The 27,750-nt window shown below is 20.5% G+C and overlaps 6 protein-coding genes across 14 annotated transcripts; 4 read left to right on the top strand and 2 right to left on the bottom strand.

Moving 5' to 3' along the window:
* Window positions 1-174: 174 nt before the first annotated feature.
* Window positions 175-5,949, top strand: LOC107992631 (DNA replication ATP-dependent helicase/nuclease DNA2). Its single transcript, XM_062078353.1, has 14 exons — window positions 175-732; window positions 845-1,584; window positions 1,712-1,976; window positions 2,069-2,246; window positions 2,345-2,630; window positions 2,700-3,107; window positions 3,180-3,422; window positions 3,498-3,644; window positions 3,718-4,108; window positions 4,357-4,550; window positions 4,696-4,888; window positions 4,991-5,191; window positions 5,279-5,461; window positions 5,570-5,949. Exons 1-14 carry the CDS (start codon window positions 703-705, stop codon window positions 5,777-5,779), a joined length of 3,669 nt encoding a protein of 1,222 aa, XP_061934337.1. The 5' UTR covers window positions 175-702; the 3' UTR covers window positions 5,780-5,949.
* A 632-nt stretch (window positions 5,950-6,581) lies between these two features.
* On the top strand, window positions 6,582-8,806 carry LOC107992625 (ubiquinone biosynthesis O-methyltransferase, mitochondrial). Its single transcript, XM_017048638.3, has 4 exons — window positions 6,582-7,228; window positions 7,354-7,846; window positions 7,930-8,110; window positions 8,249-8,806. Exons 1-4 carry the CDS (start codon window positions 7,167-7,169, stop codon window positions 8,371-8,373), a joined length of 861 nt encoding a protein of 286 aa, XP_016904127.1. The 5' UTR covers window positions 6,582-7,166; the 3' UTR covers window positions 8,374-8,806.
* LOC107992626 (lysosomal aspartic protease) lies at window positions 8,600-11,802 on the bottom strand. Its single transcript, XM_062078352.1, has 7 exons — window positions 11,266-11,802; window positions 10,874-11,121; window positions 10,315-10,433; window positions 9,778-9,977; window positions 9,576-9,698; window positions 9,193-9,436; window positions 8,600-9,039 (listed from the first exon to the last, which is right to left on the bottom strand). Exons 1-7 carry the CDS (start codon window positions 11,325-11,327, stop codon window positions 8,878-8,880), a joined length of 1,158 nt encoding a protein of 385 aa, XP_061934336.1. The 5' UTR covers window positions 11,328-11,802; the 3' UTR covers window positions 8,600-8,877.
* Window positions 11,803-12,489: 687 nt separating this feature from the next.
* On the top strand, window positions 12,490-14,693 carry LOC107992630 (dynein light chain 2, cytoplasmic). Its single transcript, XM_017048642.3, has 3 exons — window positions 12,490-12,761; window positions 13,308-13,425; window positions 13,619-14,693. Exons 2-3 carry the CDS (start codon window positions 13,318-13,320, stop codon window positions 13,778-13,780), a joined length of 270 nt encoding a protein of 89 aa, XP_016904131.1. The 5' UTR covers window positions 12,490-12,761; window positions 13,308-13,317; the 3' UTR covers window positions 13,781-14,693.
* Window positions 14,694-14,769: 76 nt separating this feature from the next.
* LOC107992615 (intraflagellar transport protein 81 homolog) lies at window positions 14,770-25,421 on the top strand. 8 transcript variants are annotated; one of them, XM_062078333.1, is made up of 16 exons: window positions 14,770-16,381; window positions 16,480-16,809; window positions 16,910-17,026; window positions 17,099-17,158; window positions 17,222-17,374; window positions 17,454-17,732; window positions 17,813-18,130; window positions 18,199-18,349; window positions 18,406-18,554; window positions 18,621-18,701; window positions 18,769-18,932; window positions 19,011-19,132; window positions 23,083-23,162; window positions 23,615-23,783; window positions 23,867-23,959; window positions 24,556-25,421. In XM_062078333.1, exons 1-12 carry the CDS (start codon window positions 16,277-16,279, stop codon window positions 19,105-19,107), a joined length of 2,004 nt encoding a protein of 667 aa, XP_061934317.1. In that variant the 5' UTR covers window positions 14,770-16,276; the 3' UTR covers window positions 19,108-19,132; window positions 23,083-23,162; window positions 23,615-23,783; window positions 23,867-23,959; window positions 24,556-25,421. The 8 variants fall into 8 exon arrangements, with proteins under 8 accessions (XP_061934317.1, XP_061934315.1, XP_061934314.1 ...); XM_028664202.2 differs by having other exon boundaries at window positions 14,771-16,381; window positions 16,480-16,631; window positions 16,698-16,809; window positions 23,083-23,783; XM_062078331.1 differs by lacking the exon at window positions 23,615-23,783.
* On the bottom strand, window positions 21,587-26,762 carry LOC107992617 (lysoplasmalogenase TMEM86A). 2 transcript variants are annotated; one of them, XM_017048618.3, is made up of 6 exons: window positions 26,506-26,729; window positions 24,663-24,826; window positions 22,975-23,168; window positions 22,694-22,809; window positions 22,103-22,213; window positions 21,587-22,023 (listed from the first exon to the last, which is right to left on the bottom strand). In XM_017048618.3, the coding sequence occupies exons 1-6, from the start codon at window positions 26,524-26,526 to the stop codon at window positions 21,886-21,888; spliced, it is 744 nt and encodes a 247-aa protein (XP_016904107.1). In that variant the 5' UTR covers window positions 26,527-26,729; the 3' UTR covers window positions 21,587-21,885. The 2 variants fall into 2 exon arrangements, with proteins under 2 accessions (XP_016904107.1, XP_061934327.1); XM_062078343.1 differs by having other exon boundaries at window positions 21,881-22,023; window positions 22,098-22,213; window positions 26,506-26,762.
* Between the last annotated feature and the right edge of the window lie 988 nt (window positions 26,763-27,750).

The raw sequence follows: 27,750 nt of genomic DNA, 5'->3' as shown, positions 1-27,750 counted from the left end.
CAACTGTATGTTGAACTTAAATTTGGAAAATTAAAATTTTTAAAATTTTTTTAGATAAATAGATTTTGATGCAAAGAAGATTACTGATTTAATTTTTAGGAATTTTAGGAATTCAATTACATGATGTCATACTAAATTTCTAATCAATTCTCATGTTCCATATTCCACTATATACATGTCTCATATTCCACGTTTAACGAATAGAAATATTACCACGTCAAATTCTATTATTTTTTAATTAAAGAAAATTTAAATAAGGTAATAATATTATAATATCAATATGAATCAATTCATAATTTATTAATTTATTAACATAATTTATTAATATTGATTTATTAATTTATATAAATGCTTATTTATTTAAAATCAAAAAAATATATTATCGTAAATATCATACTATATAATCAACTATATTAGCATATGATTCAATTTTAATTAGGTTTAAATTTTGATATAATTTGAATTATTTATCTAAAAGAAAAATAAATTAGTATTTTTATATCTTGTTGTAAAATTAAAAAAAATCCCTAAAAAATCACAACTTTGAATAAATTCCCTATGTGATTTTTTTAAAAATTTATTTTTATTTCCTTTCTCATAATTATATGAATTTAGAAAAAATTGTGCACGAATTGATTCAAAAAAATCTTATATTATATATTATATTATATTATTATATTATATTATATAGAAATATTTGTAATGAAGAAAATCGATTTTTCGAACCAAAAGGTAATGCATAATAATTAACAAAAATAATGAAATAATAAAAATAACTTATTGAACATTTCTTTTGAAACTAAATTAATGAATCATTGTTTTGTTATCATTCATTATTTTATAGAACAATTCAACTCATAATGAAAAACAATCTCAACGGAAAATATCAATGTATTTTATGAAAACTTCCAAAAATGAAAAATTTATAAAAAATAATAATTCGAAAAATAATATAGTTGAAACGACTATTACAAATGATGAAATACAAAAAAAAAGAAAAATATCAGAAATTTTAGATTCATCAGAAACAAAAATTGCAAAATTTAATGATGATGCTTCTGATGTACATAATATGCAAAACATACAAAAGCAAAATCATTTACTTACAAAATCAAATGTCATTCATAATGTGTTTAATATAAATAATGTTAACACAAATATAATTAATACTAAATATAAAGATGCATCTATAGTTGAATTTAAAAAAAATATAGAAAATATAGAAATTAACAAATACACAAATACAATATGTAATTTAAATGAAGAAAAGAAAATAACAAATAATGATATATTATGTAATACTATTTCTGATGTAAGCTTTTCTTCAAAAGAATTTTATGGAAAAAGTACTACTATTATGGAAGAACATAAAGAAATTCATTCAGAAATACAATCAATTTTTACAGAAGATCTTAATGATTGTTTTGAAGAAGAATGGTCCATAGATAGTCAAATAAATTTTAATTCTTTGCAGAGATGTAAAATTATTGATGTAAAAAGAGAATATAACAATATATTATTAACAGTAAAACAAGATAATGATTATGCAACATATAATACAACTATTATATGTTTAGGATTTTGGTAAGAAATATTATTAGTATGTTATAATTATAACAAGAAAATTTAATATTATTTAATATTATTTAATATTATTTAATATTATTTAATATTATTCAATATTATTTAATATTATTTTTCATTGAAACAGGAAAGATGTTAAAGTACAAAAAGATGATATTGTTATCATTCAAGCAAGAAAAGAAAATAAACAGTGGATTATTGATAATAATAGTGGTTTTCTTATTATTCATCCAGATATATTAATATCTGGAACAACAGTAGTTGGTGCTTTATTTTGTAAAAGAAAAGCAATTTTAGCTGAAAAATTTAAAAAAATAGAGAATTTACCCTACTTTAAAACAGATCAATCATCAATTATTATTGGAAGCTTAGTTCATCAATTATTACAAAAAGTAAATATATAACATTTCTTTTTTTGATTTTTTTCTTTCTTTTTATTTATTTTATTTATTTTTTAAATAATTAATTAATATTAATATTATAGGCAATACAAAAAAATATTTATGAATTATCAGATATTACAAAATTAATGGACAATTTATTGCAATCAAAGGATACAAGTAATTTACTTTATGCATCACAAATCTCATTTAATGCATGTCGAGAACAGATACTCACATTTGTATCAAAAATATATGAATTTTTACAACATTATGTTAAAGGTGTATAAATTAATATAATTAACATATTTATTATATTTTTTATAATATTTATTATAATATATTTCTTATTTTTTATTGAAAAATAATTATACTTGCAGATAAAAAGCAACAAAAAATAAATAATATGCAAGATAATTTCAAAGGAATAATTACTAACATTTGTGATATAGAAGAAAATATCTGGCTTCCTATGTTAGGTTTAAAAGGCAAGATAGATGTTACTGTAGAAGTAAAAATAAATTCAAAAAGGAAAATTATGCCTCTCGAAATTAAAACAGGAAAGCCTTCATTTTCTTTAGAGCATAAAGGTCAGATTATTTTATATATTATAATGATGACTCTTACTCGTCAAGATACTGATACTGGTCTTTTACTATATCTCAGGTATTATATTTTCTCAAAATATTCTAAAATTTCATTCAATATTTATTATATTAATAATTTTTATTACAGAGAAAATATTATGCAAGAGATTAATAGTAAACATTCTGAAAAAAGAGATTTGATATTATTACGAAACAGTTTGGCTAATTATTTCACACCAAAACTAATAGAAAAATCGAGTTTAACTCTTGGATCAGGTTGGCAAACATTGGATTTACCAGAACCAATTAATCATCATAGTGCTTGTTCAAAATGCATGTATAATGTATTGTGTTGTATGTATTTAAACAAAGATACTAATATACAGTTGTCAAATTCACATCCATTGATTAAGCTTGGAAAACAAATTTTAAATAAATTCAAGCCTAGTCATATTGATTATATCTCACATTGGGTTTCATTATTACAAATAGAAGAAAGTGCACAATCGAGTGAAAATATAATAAGATATATGTGGACATTAAGTCCAGAAAAGAGGTAAAATAATTCTACATTAAAATTTTTATAAAAATGTTTCATTTCAATTAAATAAATTGTTTCATTTTTTAGAGAAGCAAAGAAAATCTGCATCTGTAATTTAAAAATAATAGGAAAAGTTATTGAATACAACTCAAAGTACAAGCATACTTTCATTCGTGCAAATGTAAAAGAACAATTTTCAAATACTAATATTCCTTATATGATATTTTCAGAAAATGAATATGTTTTAATCAGTACAAATACAAGGATAAATATATCCACTGGATTTATAGCACAAAGAAAAGAAGATTCTATCACAATATTATTAGATAGGTATAAAAAGAGAATATATTTTATTTTTTATCTTTTTTTTTTATAATCTTATCATCTTTTAATTTTTTATTTCAGAGATATTACCAAATATAATATAAATGAATTTTTTCACATAGATAAATATTCGTCTTCTAGTTTATTTTCTTTCAATTTTGCAAATATAGGAGGTTTAATGGGTGATAATGAAATTTGCGAAAAATTACGTAATATTGTGATAGATAGGTCTGCAAAATTTATTAACTATTTTAATAAATCTTTGTTAATTAGTTTTTATATTAAATTTTTTTTATATTAGAAAGCCAGCTACATTTAAGAAAGAATTATCACATTTTATTATACATAAAAGTACCAAAGAATTGCAAAATTTAAATAAAAATCAACAAAGAGCTGTTTTAAAAGCGATATCTGCGGATGATTATTTTTTAATCAAAGGAATGCCTGGCACAGGAAAAACTCAGACATTAATAGCATTGATAGAAATATTACACAAAATAGGGCACTCTATTTTAATTACTGCACATACAAATAGTGCTGTTGACAATATTTTATTAAAATTATTAGACAAGGATATTGATTTTTTGAGATTGGGTTCATCTGTTCATCCATCCTTAAGATATAAGAGTGAAGAATATGTTACATCAAATTGCCATTCACCAGAAAGCTTGGAAACAATATATTCAAACAAAGTATGAAATATTTTAACATATTTATTATAATAAAATTTATTTTATTATAATATTTACTAATAAAATTATTGTTGATTAATTATGTAAATTAAAAAAAATTTAAGAAAATCATTTAATATTCTAATATTTTATAAATATTATTTACAAAAAAATTTTTTTTTATAATGTTAACAAAAAAATAAACAAATTGATCGTTTTTATTATAATTATAATTAATTTTATTTTATCATTTTTATAATGCTGTTTAGAATATAATTGGAGTAACATGTTATGGTGCTCACCATGCACTTCTTGGAAGACGTATATTTGATATATGCCTTGTAGATGAAAGTGCTCAAGCATTACAGCCATCTATATTACGACCATTATATAGTGCAAGAAAATTTATTCTTGTAGGAGATCCTAATCAATTACCACCTATTATTAAAAGCAAATTGGCTAGGTAATAATAAAACATTTTAAAAATTAATAGATTAATAGATTTTATATTATATTAATTAATATAAATAATATATTAAATTAATTTCTATATAAAAATATATGTAAATTATTATATTAATTTATAATTATTAAATTATTTTTTATAGAAAATTGGGTGCAGATGAATCTTTATTTGCTCGACTTGATAACGAAAATAATACTATTAACTTGACAAAACAATATAGAATGAATAAAAATATAATGTTCTTAGCAAACAAATTTACATATAATGATATGTTAGAAGCAGGAAATACATCAATAGAAAATGCCATTTTTATTTCACCACATAGAAATATGAATGTAATAAATAAAATATACTTTATTATATATATATATATATATATAAATAAATATTATATTTATTTTATTCTATTTATATAAAATAATAAAATTATATTTCAGATTTTAATAAAAGAACAAAAATGGATTCAAAAAGTATTATCATCAGATATAAATGATTCTGTAATTATAATAAATACAGGATGTACCAATAAATTAAAAGTAAGCTGTGATATTAATGCTAAATATTCAGAAAGTGATCAAGTTAATTCAAACATTTGGGAAGCCATTATAGTATTGAAATTAGTGCAAACTCTTTTAAAGGTGATGTTTAATAATATTTTTTGTAATTTTATCTTTTTGTATTAAATATTTAAATAATATTTAAATATGTTATATTTAAATATTCAGATGCAAATTGAACTTGATGAAATTGGTATTATTGCGCCATATAGGGCTCATGTTAATTTATTAAAAAAAATAATTATTAAAGATATAGAAATAAATACTGTTGATCAATATCAAGGAAGAGATAAACAGATTATCATTTATTCTTGTGCAAAGAGTTTACTTAATAATAAAGACATAGAAGAGGTAATATATTTAAATTTTACATTATACAATTACTCATTACTCATTATCATATATTATATAAAATTATATAAATTAAAAATATTCGAAGTAATTTTTTTTTAAATCTAGGATATTGAAGTATTAGGGGATTATCGAAGATTAACAGTAGCAATAACAAGAGCGAAATGTAAATTAATTATTATTGCAGATAAAAATACTTTATCTCAGTTTTCAGCATTTAAAAAATTATTTAATTTAATTGAAGATAAAAATATAATAAATTTAATGGAATGTTTTGATGATTTTTCATGGAAAGAACTTTATGTATGTACTTTATAATGCACTTATATATTTGCTTATATTTACTTTTATTTATGTACTTTTATATTTTTATTGTTATATTCTACTATGTATTTATAATTCATTGTAATATTCTTATTGATGAATGAATTATTTAGAAAAATAAAAATTTTTGTAATTTCATAATAAAACTTGGTAAAAATAAACAATATTTGTATTTTAATAAAATTTAATAAAATTATTGGATATAGATTAAGTTTTTATGAAATATTTTGTATATTATTTAATTTATGTTATTGAAAATTATAGTTTTCAATTTTTAAATAATTAAATTAATATTATTAATATTATTTATAATAATAAATTAATATTATATAATAATAAATTATAATAATAAATTAATTAAATTAAATAAATATTTACAATTATATATATATAAAATATTAATCTAAATTTAAAATTATTTGAGATGTAATTTGGATTGATTACGCGTTTGTATTTCGATTATAAAATTGATACTAGATAAAACAGATTATCACGAAATAATAATTATAAAATATTTTTTAATCGATAAAATATTTAACTCGATAAGATATTTAAACTTATAATCAATATACTTATTTTTTATTTTATTTTTGTTAATTATTACTTAGTTGGTAATCTTTTAATTAATTAATGAGTTCAAAATAGTGTTAATTAAGATTATAATCTTATCAATTAATGATTTTATAATCTCTTTAATTAGTTAATTTATAATATAATCAATATTATTAAATTTATTTTAAAAATTGAAATGTACTTCAATATCTATTATTTATTATGTATGAAGATCACATGTTCATAAGTTTTCATTTTTTCTTTGTGAAGTACCTATTTATCGTAAGATAATATTTTATAATGATATCAAATGATTTATTTTAACTTAATATTTTATTTAAAAAATTATTTAATTTATTAAATACATTTAAAAAAGGAATATATATTAACTACAATTATTATAAAATTAATTATTTGATTTACAAATATTTATTGGGTGAAATAAAAATTTTATTAAGATTATTAAATTAATTTTAGATATATGTATTCTGTAAATTTTTTTTTGTTCTTTAGATATAAATTTAATGGAAATATTTTCAATATCAAAATTATTTTTAATTTTTATATTAAATTTCTTTCATTTTTGTAATATATTTATTTCTAAAATAAAATATTCGTGAAATTTTTTCGGATATTTTACTTAAAATTCTTATTTTTTGTATAAATAACTATAAATACCATAGTTAATGTTACTGTCGCAATTGCAAACATAATCATTCGTGCTTTTGTCGAATGTTGATTGTTGTCTCATTTGTTTCTACATATCTTGAAAAATTCTGCATATTTTCTAAATTTTTAATTATATTTAATTGTTTTATATAAATAAATTATGAATATCATTAAAATTCGATCCTTTCGATCCATATCCACAGGATCTACCCTTCGAAATCGGTATCTAACCTATATATCAATTTTAAATATTTGACACTTAAATATTTATAATATAATATAATTAATATAAATCATATTTGTTAAAATATATAGTTATCAAAAAAATTTCTAATTTGCAATTTTAGATTGACTGAACAAACTGATCAATTAACAAAATCTAGTTTAATAAAGAAATCAACAGTTGATCTTACAGATATAGATCATTTTTCTAAATTACACAATAAATGGTGGGATGTCAATGGTGAAATACGTCCATTGCATGCATTGAATCCTCTTAGGATACAACTTATTCGAGATGGCTTAGCAAATATAGGAGTCAAAATAGAATGTCCTTATTTACCATTAGAAGGAATCAAAATTCTAGATGTTGGTTGTGGTGGAGGATTATTATCAGAATCTTTAGCCAGAATAGGAGCAGATGTAACTGGAATTGATGCTTCATCAGAATTAATAACAGCTGCAAAACAGCATGCTGTTTTAGATGCTAGTTTAGATGGAAAATTAAATTATTTTCAAACAATAATTGAAGATTTTGCTCTAAATAATAAAGAAGTATATAATGCTGTAGTGGCTTCAGAAGTTATAGAACATGTAAATAATAAAGAATTATTTCTAAAGGTATCATATTTTATATAAATTTTAATATAAATTTTATATTAAAAAAATTAATATGAAAAAAGCCATATATTTGCTTTTTATAGTGTTGTATAAGTTCTTTAAAACCTGGTGGTTCGATATTTCTTACAACTATTAATAAAACTTTACCTTCATGGCTTGGAGGAATAATTGCAGCTGAACGTATTTTAAAAGTAGTACCAAAGGGTACTCATGATTGGAATAAATTTGTCACTCCCACAGAAATGCAATCTTTATTAGAGACATGTATTTTTTACTATATTATATTTTATTTTTTTTATAAATAATTATATAGAACTTTTATATAGATATATATTATAATTTTATATTAGAATTTCTTAAATGAATTAAAATATCTTAAATGAATTGATGATCCTTTTCTAGATGGTTGCAAGACAAAATTGATTCATGGAATGTTTTATAATGTTTTAAAAAACGAATGGTCTTGGATGGCTTCAACAGCAATAAATTATGCAATTCACGCAGTAAAAAAAAAGGAACAAAAATAAATAACATATTCTATTATTTATATAACATATTCTATTTGTTTTATACTTCACGAGATATTAACATATTTGAGAAATTATTTTATTTTATAATATTATGTGATATTCTATGTAAATTATTATAATTTATGATGACTTGTAGTTTCGTATTTAAATTTTAATCATGATGTTTCATATCATTAAAAAGTGAATTATTGATCACTTATTTATGAAATAATAACACAGGATATGACATGAAAAAAATTTATTACTTTTATCTTTGTAATATAGTATACATTTTGTTATAAATGACTAATTTACATATTTTATATTTATATATTGATTATAGTATCTGTTACATTTATTTTCATTAATAAAACTATTATACATATTATATATACAAAAAGCAGGAAAAATATTAAAAATAATCAAATAAAAACATAAAATTATGAGAAAAGATAGATGTATTATAACAAAAATTATATAATTTAAAATTTTAGATTTTAATTAGTATATATTTTTAGATATCTATTTTGCTTTAGCAAAACCAACACGATTATTTCCCATATCAAACTCAGTATAATAACGACCAATGAAAACATCTCCCAAAATCCATAGTGGACCATTTGGTGGAGGAATATCCATTCCCATAAATCCACTAAGACAAACGGTCTTTCCAAATTGTGTAACCTTTAATGAAAAAAAAAAAAGAATAGTATTATTTTATTATTAATTATTAAAATTAAAATTAATTATTAAAATTAAAATTAATTATTAAAATTAAAATTTTTCAATCTTAATGAATTGTAGAAATAAAATCAAAGTATTATATTTATGTCTTACCTTCAAAACATAGTCTTCTCCTTTCAGAGAGAAAGATTTACCACCAAGTACAAAATTAATTGTAGGCAAATTAGGAATGGAATTACAATCTATCATTGCTTCTCCAGCTGCAATAGGAGTAGCTCCAATTGCTTTGTTGATGGCTTCAATTTCTTTAACTGGTCCAGCAATAAGGGAAGTGCCTGTATCTGCAATAGCTTCACATCCTTGTTGACAAACTTTTAAATCTGATCCAATTTGAATACTAAATTCAAAAATTTTTAATATTAATTTTTTTTTAATTTATGAAAAAATTATAAATAATTTTTTTATAATTTTATATAAAAATATATAAATTTTTTTAAAATTTTTTATAAATTTATTTTCATATATTTAATAAATACCTATCCATTGTAAATTGCCAATATCCTTTTTTATCCACAGGAACATAGGTGAAAGAACCTTCATAATGGTTTGGATCTGAACCACCCAATATTAATTCTCCACCATATTTATCATCAGGATTTCTTCAATTAATAAATTAATATAAATTATAAATTATTAATTATTTCGTTTCATAAAAAATTTGAATAATTTTTAAAATACCTATTTAAATAAAAACTGAAAACAGGTTGAGGTACTAATCCTTGTTTAACCATGTTGTAAAAGACAGGTGTTACACCATCAACAGCAATTTTAGAATAAGCCATTCCTAAGATACCATCAAATTTAGCAGCAACAAAAGCCAATCCAGGTTCACTCAGAGCTTCAGCAAAAGTCTGATCAGAAATTTTCATTCCTGCAATCTGTAAAATTTATTATTCTTTAATTAATTTTCTTTTTTTATTAAGTTATTAAATTATATTCAATTAAAAGAGAAAAATGTGTAATTTCTTAAAAGTATATTATAATATTATTATATGTTATTATATATAAATGAATTATTTTTTAAAAATTTTTTAAAAATTATTTTTAAAAAATATTTCTATCATTATTATAAAAATATAGAAACAAAAAGATTATAGATTATAGAAACAAAAATTATTATAGAAACAATAATATAATTATATAATATAATTAATAAGAAATAAAAATAATATCAGCAGTTATAAAAAGTAAAAATATGCATATATATATACTTACATCTACAGTATCAGTGGAAAGATAGCCAGAGAGACTTCCAGAGCCATAACGGATTGCAAAGTCAGTACCATTCTTCTTATATGTGGATGATTTGGTATTATCATATTTACGATGCAATTCTGAAAATAATACATATACAAAAAAATTATGAAATTTTAATTAAATAAAGAATTTTTTGTTTTTATTAATTTATAAACATTTGATAATATGTAATATTATCATTATCTAGAAGATAAATTTATTTAAATATAAATTAATAAATTAAATCATAATATAATTATATTTATCTTATTAATATTTAAAACTTATATCATAAATAAATATAATTATCAAAATGATTCTATTTTTTATTGTTTTATTTTTCTATCAGATTTATAAATTAAAAGTTTGCTTTTTATAGATTATATTTTATATTTAATATACTTATATTATATCTTTAAATTAAAACTTAGGTGAAAGAACCTATATGAATTATAAAAAATAAATAAAATTATGAACAAAATAAAATATAAAATATAAAAAATGATAAAGTTTTAATAATTTTTGAAACTATACTTACTGCAAGCAATATTGGTAAGATGACATTTTTTAGAAGGAACCCAAAGATTTGAGGAACCAGTATCAAAGATTACTCTGAAATCTTGTGGAGGAGTTCCAATGCTAATAACACCATAGTATTGAGCATCTAAGTAGTTAGAAAGAGGTTCTGGTTGAGGAAAATTTCCTTGCAATATATGTGTTTGATATATTTCTGTGTTATATTCTTTGAATTGTTTCCTAATGCTATCGATTTTGTGCAAGGGAATCCTTAAAAAAAATTTTTTTAAATCTATTTTAAAGTGTAAATCTTATCGAATAATTAATTATTTATATAATTAGTAATTTTTATTAAATTTTTTTTAAAAACAGTAATAGTACAAAAATTAATAATATTTTTTTCATTATATTTACCTCGTAACATCAGCATTTGTTATCGTTATAAAAGCGCAAAAGCACAGAATGGCACGAAACATTTTTAAATAAGTTTCCAGTGCTTTTAAAATTAAAAGAATAAGTTATGTATTAAATATAGCACTAGAAAAAAAGTTTCTTTCTTTTAGAGATATTTTGCGCAACTCTGTCGAATATAACACTGATACATTTAGAATGAAAACCTCTTTAATAAAGAATTCTCCGAGATTGTTGGAACTTATTGCGCATGTGTAACTTGGGTCAAGATATCTATACTCCATTATATACGAATTTGATACTTAAAATCATTTTAAATATATTAAAAAAGAAATATATATATCATTAAAAAATTAATATATATTTACACTAAATATTGCTTAATAATGTTTATAAATATTTTTTTGAATATAGTAATAGAAAAAATTTGAAATTTAAAAAAATTATTACAATATAGCTACGTTACTGTTGTCACAATCAGCTGATTGAACATATACATATACAATATATATGCTATACTAATTACAAAGAAATAAAATATTCATATACATGCAAAGTGATATAGTAATAAATGCATCAACTTTATGCTTAGACCATATATATTTTAGTTTTACTAATATACATAGTCTAAAACTTTAATAGCGCCATCTTGTAAAATAATGATTCAATTTATTCTGTTATAGCGCCATCTTGTAATACAATTAATTATTCAATTTAAAGAAATGATTTGAAATTAAAATATTTTATTCTATATTATTAAATTAAATAACTTTTATATTTTGTAAAAACAAAATTATATAAGATATATAATAGAATATTATATAAAAGAGATTATAATAGAATATTATTTAAAATTTATAGAAATTCTTCATTTTCAATTTACATATAATCAATAGAATGTATATTGAAAGACATATATATTTTTGATTTATAAATACATTATTGATATGAATTTATAATTTATAATTTAATTTTATGAAAGCATACATTTTTGCGAATTGTATATATTTCTGTTAATATTTCAAAATATATTTTGAAAGGTTAAAATACTTCAATCATCTACATAATACATAATCAATCTAAACTTCGGAATAAAGCATATTTTAATTTATATCATTAATTTTTTGAGATTCTATATAAAAGAAATGAAAGTTTAAGCAATAAAAAATAAAAAAACATCGTTGTGACTTGAATTTCAAGGAAAAATTCCGTATCGATTACTCGAATTTATGTTTACGCGGGTTGCTACCAGCAAAGCATTCTGGGTTGATAGAAGACCGTGATAGAAGACCCTAATCGTGGGCCAATCAGTGGACAGGATCACAGTACGGACACTTCAGTCTTGAACTCAATCAAGGAATAGTCGCTGTCGGCTTGAGCGAGCAAAATTTTTGTGTAAATCAATTCACATAGAAAAAAATAAGTATACATAACTTCCGGGCCAGGATATAACGATCTTTTTCCTTGTGTATTAGTTGGTGAAAGTGTTATTTTAAAAGGTATATCGCGTGTTATATAAATGAAAATGTATTTTTTCATTTTCGACCGCGTAACCAACTCTTATGTCAAAATCAGTTTTGGATTTCTGATAATCCTATTCTCTTTGGCGTGTTGATAATTCTCAAATAAGCATCTTTAACTTAATGCTCTGATTGCGGTGTTTGCGTGTGTACGAATTATTATTCTCATCATCGTATATTGATAAAACATTATCCTCCCGCGTTTCGTCTTTATAGTTCTATTTTCTATAATTGTGCTTATTAAACATACTGATTCTTTTCTTGATTTTATAGCATCAATTCTATGATTTGTCATGCTAGCAAATGATATATATGCTACTGTCAAAATTGCACGCATTCATTTTTCCAGGTTTAATCTCTAATTTCTCAATACACGATAGTTTGTTTCATCCTTCGATATGAAAAAAAATACATAGTTGTATTTTTATTTTAATAATTAATTTTAACAATATTAGCTTTTTACATTTTTATTGAACGAAATATAGTAAGACATACAAAAAATTCCTTTTTTCTTGGCAATTTCAGAGCTACGAAAATGTCAGACAGAAAGGCTGTGATCAAGAATGCTGATATGTCTGAGGAGATGCAGCAGGATGCTGTTGATTGTGCAACTCAAGCCCTTGAAAAATATAACATAGAAAAGGTATGTTTAGTATGTAGTTGAAGTAGAATTTTATTCCAGATATTATATATGCGATGAAAAATTATATGCAAAAATTATATTTGAAGAGAGATATAAAAGCTTGTTTAAATATAATAATGAGCAGAATGAAAGAAATAACAACTTTAAACATAAAAAAAGATAGTTGATATATTGATTTAATTTTTTGTTTCAGGATATTGCAGCCTTTATTAAAAAAGAGTTCGATAAAAAATATAATCCAACGTGGCATTGCATTGTAGGTCGTAATTTTGGAAGCTATGTGACACATGAAACAAGACATTTTATCTATTTTTATCTGGGTCAAGTAGCGATTCTCCTTTTCAAGAGTGGATAAATTGGAATCTATTCTGTAATCACCATCCTTTCTTCCTCCCTTCACACATGCTACATGGAAATACCTTAAGTCACATCACTGTCTGTAAGAGAAATTACAATATCGTGTATAATGAAAATTTGTTTTGCAAACAAGATATGCACTCCCAGTTAAACAAAAAAGTATAAGTATATAACAACCATCAATACTATTGACTTTGCTGTTTTACTTATCTCAGGAGATAAGACAATGATGAAAAATTCTGTAGAAGTTATGGGAAAAAAGGGTAGGGAGATTAACTAAATGAGAAGAAAATGAAAAAACTCAAAACTGAAAAAAATCAATTGACATACAATCTTACATGTTAAAATGTATCATGTATGCCAGAAAATTTGTTGTGTTCTTGTTTTATATTAGGTATATATAATGCGAAGTTGAGTTCAATACTGGCGATTTTAAATTAATAAATTTTTAGTGTTTAATACACTAAGTGCATCTAAGTATAATGTAATGTTCATACAAATTCATGTATGATTTTTATTATCTTACTATGCTTGAGGAAACTGTATCCAGTAGTCATCAATAATGAATGTAAGCCAAACCTTGATTGATTGCTGCGATCATTATTATTTTACGTAATGTTGTAAATTATCCCCTTATTCTGTGATGCTATATAAACAAAAACGGTTACAAAATCAACTTTGATTCGTTTGAATCCTGACATGACAATTTTTACATCTATAAAAATTCGAGAATTGGAGGTTGAGAGAAAGCTTAATTATCGACACGCACCGAATTAAATAAAATTATTTAAATTTACACAGCACTAAGTAAGATGTTGCATAATATTGAAAGCGAGTCATTATCATAATTTTAATTTTTTATATTGTGCACACTGAATTTTGCAAATGTATTATTCATAAGTCAAGATACATTTAAGGAATTTTCTTTTCCCCTCTTATTTTGTTTTTTGTTTTGAAAAAAAATAGATATTCAACTCATTAAATTCTATCCTTTATGTAACATCTAATATCCAATATTATGGTACTTATATATTATATATATATATATATATATATATATATAATATATATATAATATATATATATATATATATTAAAATATAGATTATACATATATATTAAACTATTTATATATAGTGCAATCTTCATTTTCAGTATTTGATTATCACAACGTTGCTACATTGTTCAAGTTTTAGACTGATTATTAAACATTGTCATAAATATATGACTTGCATGGTTCTTTTTATAAAACTTCACAAGTCATTTTTATAATATGCATATGCAACATTATTATAAGAATTAAAAAAATGTTACATTAATATAAAAAGCAGAAACGAAACAGAATTAATCACACTTTTAATCATAGAAAATAGTCAAATGTTAGTGAATATTTTTCTTTGATTATCTTTGATATACATTCCCTTTCACGTTTTAACTTATATAAACGAATGAAAAATTGTTCTGATAAAGAATACAAAAAAAACTGACACACTATTTAGTGTTGAAGTTTGTTAAATAAGAAAATTAAAGTACAGTTAATATTATGGGAAATTATGCTCAAATCAATTTATGCATTATTGATAAATTATGAATATATATATATATATATATATATATATATATATATATATATATATATATATATTTGGTATATTATCAAAGATGAAATAAATTCATAAACTAATTCCCAAATTTTTTCATATCAAAATTGTGTAATTGTTGAAAAATAAAGGAAATGAAAGCACTGCATTTTATATGACAAAAAAAAAAGATCGTACGTTATATTTAAAAATATATTTAAAGAAGAAAAAGAAGAAAAGAAAACAAGGCAATATGATCTCTGTCGTTATCTGCTAATTATAATCTTGTGCTGGATAAATTTCCTTTTAATAAAACTGATTATGATTCTTAAACTATATTTGACATTCTATCTAATGCTTTATTTACCACGAAATATAAAAAACTATTATATTAATAGAAACTTCAAAAAATTAAAATCTTAATTTCTAACTTAATTGTATAATTTTAATTATAATTAGTTTTTTATATATAAATTTAGTCATTAAAATATTTAATGACTTAATATATTTAATATATTTAAATATTAATTTTAATATTATATATAAGATATACAATTCCGTATAATGCTGTCTATTAATATAATTAGAATACAAATTGCTATAAAATCGATATATGCATATAAACTATGACAAACAATTGATATAATTTAAATATGATTCGATAGGATTATGTATTACATTCAATTAACAATTAATTTTAACGAAATCTCTAATAATTTAAATATATAAAGAAAATTTCTTTAAACACGATATACATACGTGGAGTTTTGCATACTTTTAGAAAGAAAGAGAGATGTAACGTGATCAGTTGCCAGGACGACGGTTTATAACAACAAAACATTTCTCTAATTTAACTAGTTATTTCTAAATAAAATAGTTCAAAATCTTTGAAGAAGAGAAAAAAATAGAACATAATGAAAGAGAATATTAAATTCATTGTAACAGAAGTGAACAAATTATTGGGACGTAATTATAATGTGATTTATTTCAATTCTCTAAGTTCAGAAGAATTGCTTCAAGTAAGAATTGATATTATGATATTTTTTTTTAATTGATAAATTTTTAAATAAGTTAAAAAATTATTTAAGATTGTTTTGTTTATGAAGTTGCATTGTAGGTATTGAAGGAGTTGTTGATTAAAATACAGAATCAAAATATTGATGGTAATATTAGTATAAAAAATGAGACTTCTGAAGAAATTTCCATTTATATATTATCTATTTTGCGTATATTTCATTATCAACCACGAATAGATCCTGTGAGCTTTAGGCAAGTTTTTTATTTCATTTTAAGTACTTCGTTACGAATTGATTGTACTTATTTTTGTATGGATAGACAAGGTCTGGTTCATGGAGATTCTGATATTATTCATCCTATTTTTACCTGGCTTCTATCTCATATAGATGTAGTTCAAAAAAGAGCTTATTTATCACGCTTTTTAGTGAAGGTATACATATGGTATATGTTTATATATGTATTCATATATATCAATACTTATTTGTTTTCATAAAATTATTTCTGAATATAATTTTATTATAATTAATTAGATAGAAGTTCCTAGCGAATATTTAAGCGATCCAGAAGTTTTCGCTTTTTATGAACAATACATGACTTTGATTGATAGATTTAAAACAGTGCATAAAGAAAGAGAAATAGGAAAGAAGGTAATAGATTATATTGATATTTTATTTTTTATTTATTAAAATTATTTCTTAATTCTATTTTCACAAACATAGAATTATGAGAATGCTAGTGAGCTTACTACTGATTTAAAAACAATGGAAAAAGAAAAAGAAGTGAGTATATTTATTTATAGATTTTAATCTTTTTTTTTCATTTAAAGTAATTTAATTATGTAGGCAGTAATTATACGTATCGAAAAGATGAGAATGAAAGCTGAAACTGGAATACATTTATTGAATGTTGCCCGAGCTTTGCGAATAGAAAAAGACAAAGAACGTGATTTAGTACTGCAAGAAGAGCAAGAAAAAGAAATAATATCTAGATTACAAGTATAATATGTTTAATAATTAAAAAATTTAAGATTTATTTTAATTTTAATAAAAATTATATAATATGTACAAATTTTAGTCTAACTTACAAAGATTGGAAAGAGAATTACAAACCTTAAAAAAAGATGAAAATGAAATTACAGTTCAAACATTATTGCAACATTTATCTGAAGTAATTACTGTTCAAACTGTAGTTATGAATGAAAAATTACCGGCAGAAATACATGCACAGACAAATCGTATAAAAGCCTTGAACACAGTAAAACAGTATTCGTATTTAAATCCAGATCAAATAACGGGTCTACGAAATAACTTGGATAGTATAGCCAAAGAAATTCAGAATTTAATAGAATTAAAGGTAAACATCAATTTTATAATATATTATAATATATCTTTTATCTATGAATATATTTAGAATTTGTTAATAAATTTATTTAGATTACAAAAAATAACATTGATAAAATAGAACCATTTCGACAACAAGCAGCTGCAGTTGCAAATATAAAAAGAAATGTTCTTGAAAAATTAGAAAAGACAGCGAATTCTTTGCAAGAATTGCAGACAAAATTAGAAGAAAAACGCGAACTATCAAAATTGATAGTAGAAGACATCATTCCTAAAGGAGAAGATTTAAAAAAATATATAAATCGTTTAAAAACTAGAGGAACACTTTATAAACATTGTAAATCTGAACTGACATGGTTTAATGCGGAGAACAGTATATTATATCGAACAGCCGCCATCTTAGAAAATCAGGTACTTTTTTCCAATATTATGTTATTTATTTAAATAATATAAATAATAATAATAATTACTTCTATTAGTATAATCAATGCAACCAGGCGAAAGAAAGATTGGAAACGGTTAAGAAAAATACTCCAAATAATTTCACAGAAGAGAATGCATCTTCGATGAATCTTCAATTATGTCGAGATATAAGCACCTTTAAAGCAAAATTAATCCCATTGATAAATGGTATGAATACATATTAAAATATAATAAAAAAAATTCAAATAATTTTAATATTATAGAAGTGCAGACATTAAGAGAAAAATATCATGAATTTGAACAACAACAAGAGAAAACGAAAAAAGCACAAGACCAAGTAAAATCGAGTATGAATATCTTAATAAATAATTTACAATCTGAGTTGGAAAGTAAAAAAACAAAATTAACGAAGGTAATCAATATAATGTCTATTGTATTAGATATTTTTATTTTATTACCTTAATTATTTTATCAAAAGGATATTGAAGAGAAAGAAGAATTACTAAAACTCATAGCTAAAATGAAGATTATAGAAGAAAGAATAAAACGGGACATAAAAGTTAGTTAAATTTTATATACTATAGTTAAATAATTTTTCATATGTGTAATTAAGTATTATTATATAGGATTCTACAATTTCTAATCCTGGTAAAAAGATAAGAGAAGAATTAAATTTCATTATTCAAGCAGAAGAAGCAAAGATAAAAAATTTAATAATGGAAAAAGAACATATAAAAAAAATTAACTCGGTAAATGAAAAACAAACACAGATGTGGAATAGTATATTATCGTAAGTAAAAATATCGTATATTTTAAATTAAAAAAAATTGATATTTTATAAGATATATATAAAAATATATCTTTTTAGAGTATTTAAATATAAAATTAAATACGCTGAGGAAAGTAAAGTATCAAATGGAATCATCGTACGACGAGGAGGAACAGAAACTTTAATTTTACAATAATATTTATTATATATACATAACAAAGGTATATTATATATATTATATTACAATTAACAAAACTTTAATTATAAAAAAAGTAGATTATCTGATTGCTAATTTATATAGTTATTAATTAATCATTTTATAAATCGATTTTAAAATCTAAGAATTAAATTGAAAATTTCATCTAAAATAATTTCAAAATATTTTTTACAAAGATTATAATTTATTATTTTTATAAAATATTTTATAAATTAAAAATTTTAATTATTTATTATTTATTATTTGAAGAAAGTAGAATAACTGTCATATATATTTAATATCACATTTTTATAAATATTTTATATTTGAAATGCATACATTTTAAATGTATTTCGTTAGAATTCATTATATTATGTTTGTATATATTTTTGTATTAAACATATTATTTTACATAATTAAATATATTATTTATAATATATATTATTTATAATAAATATCAAAAAAATTGAATTAAATAAAGTCATAGTTTTAAAATAATAAATTTTATTTTTTTTTTTAATTTTAATAAAAATCTGTTTATATTTAATTTTGAATTTTGAATTAGAAAAAACCAAAGTCAAAAGGAACATTAGATAAAAAATAATATTGTAAATAATTAAAAATTTATTATCACAAATTTTGAATTTATGATACAAAATTATAATTGAAATATATACATGTTATAATAATATAGATATATTATAAATACAAATAATGAATAAAATTTTCTTAATTAAAATTATGATACAAATATTACAAATATTTTTTTTTATTTTTATTTTTAATTTATTATTTTTTTTTTAATATAATACTAATTATTATTCAATATATTTAAATGTCTTGTAAACCAAATTACTAATATATATATAAAAACAATATATAAAAGTAATATGTATTCAATACAATATTATTATTATTTTTGCTTTTATAAATGAAAAATGAATATAATTCATACAATGAATTGGACATGAAAAATGTATTAAATAATAATTTGTTAGACATAATTAAGAAACGGAATAATCGATAAAAAATAATTTTTCAAAGAATTTCATTTATATTTATATTATATTATATTAAAAATTTTTTTATATGAATATATTTAATTTTATTATTTTTATTTCATTTACCAAATTTTACCATTATACTTTAGTTTAATTAATATTTTGATTTTAGATTTTCACAAAAAAAATTATTATTATGATTACTATTGATTAAACATTTTAACAATTTAATTTATTATATAATTTATTAATATAATTTAATTTAATTTATTAGAATATGGAATAATTGTAATATTTTTTTTGATTTCAATTTTTTATCGATAATTTGAATATTATTTGTGATAAAAAGAAATTTTATAAGATTATCAAAAAAATTTTTTTTCTAAATATTTTTTTGTATGATTATTTATATTTATCTATAATATAATTGTTATTTATATATTGATTTTATATAAATTCAAAATCAAATTGTTACTTTTGATTCAAGTTTTTTCTATATTTTTTTTCATAACAATTTTATTCAACTTTATGTATATTAAAAATTAAAGATTTTATTTAGAATTCAAATATCTTTTGATCAATTATTAATATTAAATGATATGTTATCGAGATCTACACATAAAGTTAATTATTATAATTTCTATATTCGAAAAGAAAATTATATATTTTTTTTAAATAGATTTCAAAAATAATTCTTAAAATTATATCTTAATTATTTAAATCAATATTTCATTTGGTAAAAATAGAATAAAATATCGTAAATAGAATAAATATAATATTATTATCTAATATTAATAAATGCAATAATAAAATAATATATATCTTTGTTACTAATAAAATTTTTAATTAAATTTTTAATTAAAAATTTTACTAATAGAAAATGAATTACAAGAATAGTTATGAAAAATTGTTTAAATCTTTAAATTATTTCTTTTGTCTTTTTTAATTTTTCCTTTTTTTTTATATCATGAACACAAAAGTAATATAATAAAATTTCATTTTTTATAATTTCTATCATAACATGAAATGCTTAACATGTTTATTCGTTATTATAAACCAAAAAATATGTTTTGGTTCATAAAATTTATCGTAAAATAATACGCAAACTATGCGTGTGATCAATGTTTCTATAAATACTATACACACAGAATTTGTTCCGTATTCGAAACGATAAGTGGAAATATTTATATCTTATCTCCATTCAACATTTATATCAATATAATAAACGAATATAATAATATGATGATGGTAGATATGAATATAATAATATAATAATAATTAAGAAAAAATTTTTGCGAGTATACAAAAAATATTCTAATTATTACTAAATATTATTATGCAATTATTTTTAATAATTCACAGCATTTGAAGTATTTTTTTTTCTGATTTGACATGATTACATATAGATAGATATTCATTAAAATATTATAAACGCAATAAGTATCGACTATAATAAATCATAAAGAGTGAGGTAAAAATTTTTGCCTTAAGAAAGTGGCAGTGTTTAGGACTTTTAGTTTTATGATTATTATAAATTTTTCAATGAGATGCATTATATCTATTTTAAAACAATGATTACGCTAAACTAAGACATATAATTTATAGTACGATATATTAAAGTATATAAATTATTATCCTCATCATAACATATAATGCTGTACAAATTAATCTTTTAATAATAACCCTATCATACTTTCGTTATATCTTGTGTTTCATTTTAACTATGTTGAGCAGTATAATATAAATTCATAATATTTATAGCCTATAAAATCTTCTCTTAGCCTTTCATTAAGGCTATGTCATTTTTTTTATCGTTGTTGATATTATTATTATTATTGTTGTTATTATTTTTAGAACCAACTGCACTCAAAGCTATTCCTAATTGAGCTGCATAGTACGTTAACATTATAGAAACCTGAAAAATAGCTTAAGTAATTAATAAAAAAAGTCATATTGAAAAATTTCTTTATAAGAATATTATACACTTACTATACCTGAGAATAAGGTAATGGTGTATGAAAATAGTGAAATCCAAGTAAAGTATCAGATATAAGAAAACATATACTGCCAATACAGCTACATAATTTAGTCCACGTCCATAATTCCTGATGAAGGAATATGATTTATTCGAAATCGTGCATAAAAAAGTGGAATTTTTTTATTACTTTTTAATACAATGTTTTCCAATTCTATATAATTCTTTTATGAATATGATAGGATAATTAATAATAATAATATATCTTTAATCTAAATAATCTAATAACTTCTTAAAGTCATTATTTATTTATAATAATTTCTTTTTCATTACTTCCGAAACGATGAAAAAGAAAGATGTGATATGTAATGTAAGTATAGTCAAAGCATAGATTATTTTATTTATTATATTTCTACATAATTTATCACATGCCTAATCAAATCAATGAATCGTATTATATTTAATACAATATATAATTTAATTAATCTATTAATTTTGTACTAATAAAGAGATAGAAGTTATTCGTAGTATTCGTACTAATTCGTAAAATTTAAATATTGGAAAACATCATATTGATACATAAAATGATTTTTAAAAATTTTTTTCATACTTTGTAAAATTGTACTCTAGAAATTGCTCTCCATGCCATAGTAGTTAATAATATCGTATAAACTGGAACTCCAACGACCAAAATTCCATTTAGACCAGGCATTAAAGTATATATGACTGAAAAATATCATGTTTTTTATTTCATGAAAGTTTATTCAATTTTTTCAATAATATTATCAAAAATCATTGATAATATTTTCATTATTTACTATCACATTATTTACTATATTTTTATAAAGAGAATGTTTATTAATTTTTATGAATATAACATACATATCTTACCTAGCGAACACATCGCATATAAAATTGTACCTAGCATTATGTTAAGCGGTATAAAACCGAATGCACTGATATACATAATCTGAGCTAAAGCAAACATGCACATTCCAGGTGTGAAACAACTGGGCCAAACCAATAATGCATCTCCTATACAACTGAATATTAATCCTGTCAATATTCGTCTCGAAAAGGTATATCTGAAAATAATACGATTTATTTGTATTTTTAAATATTAAATTCTATTCTAAGATAAATAGTAATTTCTAATATTGGATTGAATAACGATAATATAGAATAAGTTTTATAGTGACATTGATTCTATGTTAAAAAATATATTTGATAATATACGTTTATCGCTAAATATAATTATTGATATATTTTATTATATATATTATATTATAAAAAAAATAAGATGACTTATATGTATATATAGTTATATATGATTATAAAATAATTATATTTATTATTATTTTAGAAATAATTTTCTTTTAATATTACTTAAAAAAAATTATTAATTTTGAAATTTATTAAAAAAAATAATTTTGAAAAATTTGTTCTATTATAGTTTTTTATTATATAATATATAATAAAAAAAATATGTATAATACTTCAAATAATTTTGTTTTGAAAATTTTTTTGATAGAAGAGAAAGATGTATTTAAATTATTTATTCTTACTCTATGTATGAAATTAAATGAAATAATAATTCGATATTAGCGGATAAATATTAATATTATTGAAGATATCACTTCCATCATAACAGGAATAGATATATTTTATTTGAAATAAATTTCATATAATGATATTATATAGTAAGTAATACATTTTTAGAATAATAAGTAATAAAAATTTTATTAATAATAATTTTAATGATTTATTTAATTTAAATTTTCAGGTAAATAGTATCCAGCTTTTATAGTTTAAGATTGTAAACAAAAGAAGCTTAGAAGCAATGAAAAAATATTCTTGCTTACACTTACATTTTCAGGTGATTTTTTTCATTTTTTGAAATGAATATTTTTAAAATATTATAGAAATATCGTTGAATAGGAATATTTAATATTTTACTGTTTATTGAAAGGCAATAACAATGTTTCGTATTTTATGTAAAAATAAAAATAGTCATTGATATATTCATAAAACCAACGGAAACAATATTGTTCTGCTTCATAATAAATCAATCCTCTTCTGTATTCCAATAAAAATCGTTCTTATAAGATCGAATTTCATGCGATCTGTGAAATGCGGAAATTGTTAACAAAAGAATTGGCGGAATATTTAAAATGTGCATTATCAATTAGAAAAAAAAAGCGACTTGAAAATAAGCGTAAGCAAGATCATAATAAATAATTCGCTAGCACCTACAAGTCATGGAAATATTACATACTTGATTAACTTGTTTTTTCCGTTTTGCTAAATGTTAGCACTATCATTTTATAGATATAAATGTTTTGTGGATATATCGTTATATTAATGTTGAAAATAAAGATATATGGAAGTCAATAAACTATCTTTAGTTAATTAATCTTAATTTTATCGCTAAAGTTGATAAAATGGCACGCTATTAATGCAACTTTTTTTCAGATTTAAATATAATACTTGAAGAATAATAGAAATAATTAATATTGTCAATTATAAAGTAAAAGCGTGACGTAAAAGGATTGATACATGCAAAATATTTTCACACTTACTCCTGCGATAAATTAATTCCATGTAGCAGAACAAAAACGATAAGACTTATAATTGGTAAACATTTGAAACATGCCGTCAGTAGGGACGGCTGCTCAGCCAGTAATATAAAATATACAGACACACTTTTAAAGAACGGGACTAACTTTGGACCAATACTTTTTAACTGGAACAGATAAAATGAAATTCAGATCGAATTCGTTGGTTATGATTAAATGTAATTGAAGTAGTCTATATATGCTAAAATATGTTGGAATTGTATGTATTAACTATTTGGTTTCATAATGCAAGTTGTAAATTAATATCAAAATTAGATCTATATAAGATCGATATAAGAATTCAGTATACCGTTTTCCAATGAACAAAATCTGATAAAGATTTTAGTTAATGTAAGTTGTTTGAAACTGATGTGCAGTTTCATGAAATAACAGTTGATATGTATATCGCAATATATTTCAGTGTGCGTAACTCGTTAACACTTTTCTTTTAATTCAAATATATTGATGTTAATAATCATTCAACATATTCGAAAACTTTAATTATAAATTGTTTCTTTATTTAGAACTTAAAATTTGAAATCAATCTGTATATATTTTTTTTTATTTCATTTTCGCTGATATTAACTATTTCTTAGAAATAACTTTTTAAATAATAAAAATATGAATTTATTTTCAAAATGATATATTATTGATTATATTTAACAAATAATATTGAATGCATATAATATCATCAATTTTTAATAAATAATAATTATGAATTAATTTTATTTATTGAAATATTTCTTTCATTTTAATCATTGAATAAATCTCAACAAAATATTAAGAAATGTTATTTATATTTAATGAATATTTAGTATTGTAGTAAATTATATTAAATATTTAAACAAACATATTAGTGAACAAATTTATTAAAATTTATATTTGCAATAAAACATAAAATTAAAGGAAAAATAAATAGTATAAGAAATAAAATAATAGAAAAATATTATAATATAATAGACACAATCATTGTTCTGTAATCATTCTATAGTATAATATTCGTTTTAGCTTAAAATATAAAAAAAACAAGCATAATTATATTAACAAAATTTTCGTACTATGATTTCAAGAAAATAATGAAAAAACAATATTAAAGAATGTTTAAAATAATAAATTTCAAATATTGATTTTATTGCTTTCATAAAAATACATTTTATGCAATATTCTTATTTCTATTCTTATAAATAATATTAAACGATCGATTAAGGCATCATAAAAACATAAAAATAATTTGGTTAGGATAGAAAAAACAAGTATGATATTAAGAATGTTAGTATTTAATTTTCATATCAAAAAAATCTATTATTGCAAAATTAATACATTAATTATACTATATATATAATTATATATTGTATGTAATATAGCTTTAAAATGTTTTGTAATAAAAAAAATAACAGTAAAATATCGATTTCATATTTATAAAATGAATAAATTTTTTCTGTTTTTATTTGCAATTAAAATAATTTTCAATGTAAATAAACTCTTAAAAACATATTCGCAATACTACCAACATTAGTTATTAATAACCCGTAAACGGAAACGAAAATCAACGAATGCGCTACATAACATAGTCTTGTTCAAAACAAAGAAAACAACAATTCGATGGTATATTTTTTTAGATTATTTATAATTTTTATTTTAATATAATAAAATAATAATAAAAAATAGATAATGTTTTTGTTCTATAAATGAAAAAATAATAAATCTATAACGAATTGTCAAAATAAGGATAATAAAGAAAATTTAACAAAGAACAATAGAAAAATTTATGAGAATTGAAAAGTCGATAAGAAAAAATATTACTTACCACCTGTGCAGGAGATGACATGTTAGATAAAAGTGTAATTTTTTGATATGAATAATGATGCAAACCTACATATACGATATTTTTCACTGCACTGTCAGTTACCACACAATTATCACAGTAGACTGCTCCCTTAACCACTGCATTATTTCTCCCCGCGTGAACAACATTGCTTCCTATTGGTTAATCCTCCAATAATTGGTTTATAATAACCAATGAATATTAAATTCTTTTTTCTTAATGTAAAATAATTTTCAATTTTCTTAAGATTTTTTTAAAATTTTCATCATAATAACAACAATCATTAATATCATTTCACATCGATGAATTTAATTTATATTTTGTATATTCTTATTCATATTCATATTACGATATATAATTTGTCATCTAAATTCAATTAAATTTTTCAAGTATTGAAAAATCAAACGAAAATAATTTTTTACAATTTTAATTTTACTTTTAATTAAATATTAAATATAAATATTTTATAGAAATCATTAAAATAATTGTTAACAAATTAAATAAAATATTAAAAATTAACAATAGAAAAAAATTTTTTTATTTAAAATTTATTATTAAATATTTAATAAATTTAATAATAAATAAATAATAAATAATAAATAAATAAATATTCGTTGTTATATATTTTATTAAAAAATATAAATTCTAAGAATAATAATAGATACATTAGTATTCATGAAGCGCAGAAATATTTTGCTTTTAATAAAGAATTTCTCCTTAATTAGAGTTATAAACGAATTATATATAACGAAGTTATATATAAATACAAAAAGAAAGTATATAACATTTAAGAATAATAGAAAAAAATACAAATTTTAACTTATAATTTTTTTATTATTAAAATAGAAGTATCAAAGAAAAAAAAATATTTTCAGAAGATGGAACATTTTCAAATTAATAAATATATCTTTATTGTTATTTCAATGCAATTTATAATAATTAAAATCTGAATTTTTAAAATCAAATAATAAAATATTTTTTGTCTTTTAAATCTTTCTTTTTATCATATTACTTATAAATATATATATTATAAAATATTTGGACAATATATATATATATATATATATATATATATATATATATATATATATAATTACACATATATGTATATATTAATTATTTTATATTTTATATGCGATTTAAAATTTCGCGCTTAATTCATCTATCGATATTGTTAAACATGAAACCAAATTCATGTGATAAAATTAAAATCGATTAATCTAAAAT

Source organism: Apis cerana, linkage group LG8 (genome assembly GCF_029169275.1).
Source record: "Apis cerana isolate GH-2021 linkage group LG8, AcerK_1.0, whole genome shotgun sequence".
In the NCBI taxonomy this organism is placed as follows: Eukaryota; Metazoa; Arthropoda; class Insecta; order Hymenoptera; family Apidae; genus Apis; species Apis cerana.
This window is presented reverse-complemented; position numbering and strand designations above follow the sequence as displayed.

Excerpts from the sequence above, each read along its gene's own strand:
- LOC107992617 (XM_017048618.3), bottom strand. The coding sequence starts at position 26,526 with ATGTCATCTCCTGCACAGGTG. Across the intron at positions 23,169-24,662 it reads GGAATTAATTTATCGCAGGA|ATATACCTTTTCGAGACGAA; the intron begins GTAAGTGTGAAA and ends TATTATTTTCAG. Across the intron at positions 22,810-22,974 it reads ATATGCGATGTGTTCGCTAG|TCATATATACTTTAATGCCT; the intron begins GTAAGATATGTA and ends GATATTTTTCAG.
- LOC107992615 (XM_062078332.1), top strand. The coding sequence starts at position 16,277 with ATGAAAGAGAATATTAAATTCATTGTAACAGAAGTGAACAAATTATTG. Across the intron at positions 16,382-16,479 it reads GTTCAGAAGAATTGCTTCAA|GTATTGAAGGAGTTGTTGAT; the intron begins GTAAGAATTGAT and ends GTTGCATTGTAG. Across the intron at positions 17,159-17,221 it reads CAATGGAAAAAGAAAAAGAA|GCAGTAATTATACGTATCGA; the intron begins GTGAGTATATTT and ends TTAATTATGTAG.
- LOC107992630 (XM_017048642.3), top strand. The coding sequence starts at position 13,318 with ATGTCAGACAGAAAGGCTGTGATCAAGAATGCTGATATGTCTGAGGAG. Across the intron at positions 13,426-13,618 it reads AAAAATATAACATAGAAAAG|GATATTGCAGCCTTTATTAA; the intron begins GTATGTTTAGTA and ends TTTTTGTTTCAG.
- LOC107992631 (XM_062078353.1), top strand. The coding sequence starts at position 703 with ATGAAGAAAATCGATTTTTCGAACCAAAAG. Across the intron at positions 5,192-5,278 it reads TAGTGCAAACTCTTTTAAAG|ATGCAAATTGAACTTGATGA; the intron begins GTGATGTTTAAT and ends TTAAATATTCAG. Across the intron at positions 5,462-5,569 it reads ATAATAAAGACATAGAAGAG|GATATTGAAGTATTAGGGGA; the intron begins GTAATATATTTA and ends TTTTAAATCTAG.
- LOC107992625 (XM_017048638.3), top strand. The coding sequence starts at position 7,167 with ATGAATATCATTAAAATTCGATCCTTTCGATCCATATCCACAGGATCT. Across the intron at positions 7,229-7,353 it reads GGATCTACCCTTCGAAATCG|ATTGACTGAACAAACTGATC; the intron begins GTATCTAACCTA and ends TTGCAATTTTAG. Across the intron at positions 8,111-8,248 it reads GCAATCTTTATTAGAGACAT|ATGGTTGCAAGACAAAATTG; the intron begins GTATTTTTTACT and ends ATCCTTTTCTAG.
- LOC107992626 (XM_062078352.1), bottom strand. The coding sequence starts at position 11,327 with ATGTTTCGTGCCATTCTGTGCTTTTGCGCTTTTATAACGATAACAAAT. Across the intron at positions 11,122-11,265 it reads ACAAATGCTGATGTTACGAG|GATTCCCTTGCACAAAATCG; the intron begins GTAAATATAATG and ends ATTTTTTTTAAG. Across the intron at positions 9,699-9,777 it reads TTCAGTTTTTATTTAAATAG|AAATCCTGATGATAAATATG; the intron begins GTATTTTAAAAA and ends TATTAATTGAAG.